The following is a 6,000-nucleotide window of genomic DNA, read 5'->3' as shown; positions in this document are numbered from 1 at the left end:
AAATTAACCCGAAAACCGAACCGACGAACACCCCTAATTAGAATGAATATTATTTTTTAAGATTTACGTATTCTAAAATTTTGAATTGATTTTGGAGATTAAAAAATGAGTAATTTAAGTAAAAATTTTGAGAAAAAATGAATAAAAATAATTTTTTTATTTATTTTTTAAATAACTTAGTAACGGTCATAATTTGTGTATTATTTAGAGATTTGAACATTTAAATTGAGTATTCATACATATACATGTTTAAAACTGTATAAATCAAATATGATAAATTAATTCAAAAATAATTAAAAGTGGTTCAAATTTCAAATTATAATTAGGCCATTTTTTTATATATTTTTTATATATTTTTCTAATCTCCCCTTCTTCTTCCTCCGATTCCTCTGTTGTCTGTCACTCTCTTGACTGACTTTCTCTCTCTACCCTCTCTCTCTCCTCACCATTTCTTCACTCTCTTCCACCAAAATCTTCATTGCCGTCATGGAAACCGGCAGCCGGAGAACAATACTAACATCTTACACCAACTAATTTTGAAAAAAAATTGAATCTTTTACTCCATTCAAATGGCGGCCACAAACACAACAACATCAACTACACAACAACCGATCGAACCATCAGCCGATGATTTATCAGCAAAAGCAGTCCACAAAAGATTCGAAGGTTTAATCATGGTTCGAACAAGAGCCATTAAAGGCAAAGGTGCTTGGTATTGGGCTCATCTAGAACCAATTCTCATCAATAATTCCGACACCGGTCTCGCCAAAGCCGTCAAATTAAGATGTTCACTTTGCTCCGCCGTCTTCTCCGCCTCCAATCCATCAAGAACCGCCACTGAACATCTCAAAAGAGGAACATGTCCCAATTTCAATTCCCCATCAAACCCAAATCCCATTTCTTCTGTTTCACCTCCTTCCTCCTCTCAAAACCACCGCAAACGTCCCGCCGCCTCCGGCGGCGGCGGCCGTGCCTCTTATCATCATGTTACTCCTCTATCGATTGTTGACCCATCAAGATTCTCAGTCGAACTAGCATACCCACCAACACCGGCGGTTCAAAATCATCAGCATTTGATCTTATCAGGTGGGAAAGAGGATTTTAGTGCTTTAGCAATGTTGGAAGATAGTGTAAAGAAACTTAAATCACCAAAAGCTTCACCTTCACCGGTTTTAACCAAAACCCAGATTGATACATCTCTTGATTTTCTCACCGATTGGGTTTATGAATGTTGTGGGTCTGTTTCTTTAACCAGTCTAGACCATCCAAAGTTCAAGTCTTTTCTAAACCAAGTCGGTTTACCATCATTATCAAGACGTGACTTCATCGGAGCAAGGTTAGATTCAAAGTATGAAGAAACAAAAGCTGAATCAGAAGCTAAGATTCGGGACGCCATGTTTTTCCAAATTTCATCAAATGGGTGGAAATCAAAACATCAAGGAGAAGAGAATTTCATCAATTTATCTGTAAATCTACCGAATGGAACTAGTGTGTTTCGTCGAGCTGTTTTCACAACTGGTTCGATTCCTTCGAAATATGCAGAGGAAGTATTATGGGATACGATTAGAGGTGTCTGTGGGAATTCTGTTCAACAATGTGTGGGGATTGTCTCCGACAGGTTTAAATCAAAAGCATTGAAGAATTTAGAGAATCAACATCACTGGTTGGTTAATCTTTCATGTCAGTTTCAAGCATTTATCAGTTTGATTAAAGATTTCATTAAAGATTTCCCATTACTAAACAATTTGATCGATAATTGTTTAAAACTAGCCAAGTTTGTAAACAACAAGACTCAGATTAGACATGCATTTCATAAGTATCAGTTACAGGAATACAATCAAGCAAGGTTATTGAGAATTCCGTCCAAACATAGCCAAAGAACGAATTTTGGTCCAATCGAGACCTTAATCGAAGATATCTTGAGCTCTGCACGAGCTCTGCAGCTTGTTTTGATCGACGAATCGTTTAAGATTGTATCTATTGATGATTCGTCGAGTAAGGAGATTGAAGATATGATGAGGGATCCTCGTTTTTGGAATGAATTAGAAGCTGTTCATTCGTTGTTCAACTTGATAAAGGGAATGGCTCGTGAAATCGAAAGAGATAAGCCTTTGGTTGGACAATGTCTTCCTCTTTGGGATGAATTGAGAAGGAAAGTTAAGGATTGGTGTTTGAAATTCAACATTGTTGAAACAACATTGATCGAGAAGATAATTGAACGACGATTCAAGAAGAATTATCATCCGGCTTGGGCTGCAGCGTTCATACTCGATCCACTTTACTTAATTCGCGATTCTAGTGGGAAATACATGCCTCCTTTCAAATGCTTGACATCAGAGCAAGAGAAAGACGTCGATAAGATCATAACTAGGCTTGTTTCCAGAGAGGAAGCTCATATAGTTTTAATGGAGCTTATGAAATGGAGAAGTGAAGGACTTGATCCTGTTTATGCTCAAGCTGTGCAGATGAAAGTGAGGGATTCAAATACGGGGAAGATGAAGATTGCGAATCCGCAGAGTAGTAGACTTGTTTGGGAAACTCATTTAACTCAGTTTAAATCGTTAGGGAAAGTCGCGGTTAGGATTATATTTCTTCATTCGACTTCTTGCGGATTTAAGTGTAATTTGTCATTGTTGAGATGGATTCATTTGACCTCGGCTATGGATAGGGCGCAAAAGATGATATTTATCGCTGCTCATTCGAAACTCGACAACACGAAAGATGATGAGGAGAATGAAATCGAACTCTTTTCATTGACCAATGGTGAGGATCATCATGATGTTTTTTTTTGATACACATGTTTTTTTTGTTTGTTTGTTAAGGTTCTTTGTTCCTTATTGGATCATGTTGTAATTGACCACAAAAACAAAACAACAAAAAAGGTTCTTTGTTCTTGATTTGTACTCATATTAAAGAAGTTGAATTCAAATCTGAAACATGGGTTGGTTTTGTTTTTTTCAGGAGATTTAAACCATGCACGAATAGGATGATGATGATCATCATGTTAATGGAAGGTCAGATGATCAGATCAGTTAACAAACAAGCTAGCTTAGATTCTTTCATTCAATAAATCATAGGTTCTATCCTTATCCATTAACTTCCATTTGCTCTTTTTAATGGAATGAAATGAGATTCTCTCATCACATGTGTTTATTCTTTTCTTTTTTTCAATAGAAATTTGATGTCATGAATGATGTCGAGAATGATGGGACAGAAAGACTCGAGTCTCAAATGAATCGGATTAGTTGAGTTGATTGAGTGTTATGGGGTCCTAGGTGGGTAATTTTAATGTAATGTTTGTAATTTGTATTGTTTTGTTTATGGGTTAGAGAGTATAATTAATGTATGTATATATGATAAGATATGAAATAATGAAAGTGACCCATTTGTTAATTATTCCTTGTGTCTGTCTGAGTTTGATTAAAGATTGAAACTTTGATATGATCAAATAATATATGAATGAAGGGTGTAGAAATTGTGAAATGATGAAGAGCATAATGATATAAAAACCTAAATATGTAAAATAATATTGATGATGGGTTTTAGATTCCTTCAACCACCAATATATGAAAGAACAACAGTAAAAAGGAAAACTAGGTCAGTTAATTTTCTACTTTTTTTTTATTTGAAAAAAAGTAGTAGTGAGAGAAAGAGATGATAGGGTCCTCTAATGGCTGATTTAGTGGAGAGACAGAAATCTTGTCGGCAAGAGCATTTTGAGCTAGTTAGGGGTCCTCTCTAATCTCTATGTATTATCAAAATTACCAAACTAAAAATACAATATTAGGGTTATTTGATTTTACTAATTTACTTCAATTTATTAGATAATTCACCCTCCCATGTTAATACCTTCAGATTTATTCACTACATTTAAATGAATCTAATTCACTCACCAAGATAATACATCATTAATGACATCAAAAGAAATCATGAATGGTGAAATGAGACCGCAGTAGTGTCATTCTTATTTAAAACACTTTAAATTAAGGTAGGATAAATGATTATAGAATTGTATTAATTTATTAAATTAAATAAAATGAATATAACAAAAATTGATCTATTAAAGTCGGAAACACAAAGGAAAATTTAACTGACATAATAATTTTATCTAAATTTTTTGTTCTTTAGTTAAAATTATTTTGTAAAAGGAAATGTTGTAATATTTATATTTTTTTTAGTTTTAATTTGATTAATAATAAAATTAATTTATAAAATGAGTTATTAGATATACATATTTGAATGTTTAAAACATTCTCATAATTTATCTAATATATAGTATGCTTGGTTTGTCGATTTTTACTAAAACTTTGTTCAAATATTTGGTGTCAGTTTTTTAAAATCTTTATTAGTCGATTCACGGTTAAATTTCAGTTCGGTTTGGCAGGTTATAAAATCGATTAGACCGGTATATCAGTTTAATCGTTAAAAAATATATAATAAATAAATAAAAATAAAACTAACTTTTATATATATATATATATAAACTAAAAATAAAAAATTAGTTTAGACGTATAATAAATTAGATAATAAAATAATTATTTAACTTAAAAAATATTAAAATATTAATTAAATCAAAATTAATTTAAATAAAAACACATTAAATATACAAAATTATAAATATGTGTTTGTTTAAACCAAAAAATTACAAATTGTTTATCACTAAGCTAAAAAATATAACAAAATTTACTTAGGCCTTGTTTTTATTCAAAATTTTCAAATAACCCAACAAAATTAATTATCATATCACTTCTCTCTCATCCATCAAATTAATCAATTCATTAATTAAAATACTAAAATAACCTCTATTTTAAATTATTATTATTTATTTTATTTATATATATGAATACCTTTTAGGTATTTTTACCAAAAAAACATCATCATTTTCTCAAAATCATCACTCATATTTATTGTTTTCTCCCTTTAAGTTATTTAAATAACCTGAAACGAACAAGGCCTTAAGTTGGTTTATTATTATCTAAATCTTTCATTGAACTTATTAGGATCGGTACAGAAAATTATGGCCCGACTAAAATATGGTATAATTGATTTTTCATTGATTATGTTTAATTTTTTCGGTTATTTCAATTTTGCTTACACCCCTAATAATCGATATATAAAATATAACCAATTTAAATTACGAGTAAGTGAATGAAATTATATTCTATTATAATTTTTTTTTTTTTTTAAAAACTCAACCGAATAATTGTGAATCAAACGAGAACTTATTTCAAAAAATGGACAGCTCACCCTCTAAAAGTAAAATTTGTACTCTCTCTCTAGAGGTTGAGATATTGACTAGTACCACTAATTTAATTTTATCGGGTAAAATAAAAGATAAAAATAAATTATTATCATCATTATTAATTAATTAATATTATAATAGGACGACAATTTATTCTTTCTACAAGAATCTTTACACATCTCTTTTGTCCTAGTCTTATCTCCTCATTATTATTATTATTTTGCATTTCACTTAATACACATTTAAATATATTTGATTTTTATGATAATTTGAATTATACTAATTAAACCCACTTCTCATTTGTTAACTTTTACCTTAATTTATGAAACCCTTATTATTTTCTTTAATGTGTATTCTATTTATAAACAAAAACAGATTGATATGAATGGGTCATAATTTATTTAAATAAATTTCATTATTTTGTTTATGTACACGTGAAATTCAACTACACGAGCCCTAATCATATTCTTAATTACTACACAATAAAGTTCTTAATTTTGCTTAAGTTTAATTTAATAGAATTAAGGGTACACATTGATTAATGTAAACAAGAAAAAATAATAATAATTTCTCGACATAAAAGCACAGTTGATTTAACCTGATTAATCTATACATTATTTAATTATATATTTGTTTAATTAGGTGGGTCAATCATCATTAAATTAATCATTTTTTTGGTATTGTTTTTATAATTTTGCTTGTGTACTAATTACTATTTGTGTATGAATGCTATCACAAACCCACCTAATATTAATATA

General features: G+C 30.2%; 1 protein-coding gene across 2 annotated transcripts; it reads left to right on the top strand.

The window, feature by feature from the left end:
• The first annotated feature begins 404 nt into the window (after positions 1-404).
• LOC124943994 lies at positions 405-3,420 on the top strand. 2 transcript variants are annotated; one of them, XR_007099783.1, is made up of 3 exons: positions 405-2,763; positions 2,962-3,077; positions 3,175-3,420. XR_007099783.1 is itself a non-coding variant. In XM_047484453.1 (1 exon), the coding sequence occupies exon 1, from the start codon at positions 570-572 to the stop codon at positions 2,790-2,792; it is 2,223 nt and encodes a 740-aa protein (XP_047340409.1). In that variant the 5' UTR covers positions 405-569; the 3' UTR covers positions 2,793-2,907. The 2 variants fall into 2 exon arrangements, 1 of the variants encoding a protein (XP_047340409.1); XM_047484453.1 differs by lacking the exons at positions 2,962-3,077; positions 3,175-3,420 and having other exon boundaries at positions 405-2,907.
• The last annotated feature ends 2,580 nt before the right edge of the window (positions 3,421-6,000 follow it).

The sequence above is a fragment of the Impatiens glandulifera genome, chromosome 6 (genome assembly GCF_907164915.1).
Source record: "Impatiens glandulifera chromosome 6, dImpGla2.1, whole genome shotgun sequence".
NCBI lineage: Eukaryota > Viridiplantae > Streptophyta > Magnoliopsida > Ericales > Balsaminaceae > Impatiens > Impatiens glandulifera.
The sequence above is the reverse complement of the archived record's forward strand: the minus strand, read 5'-3'. Positions and strand labels throughout refer to the sequence as shown.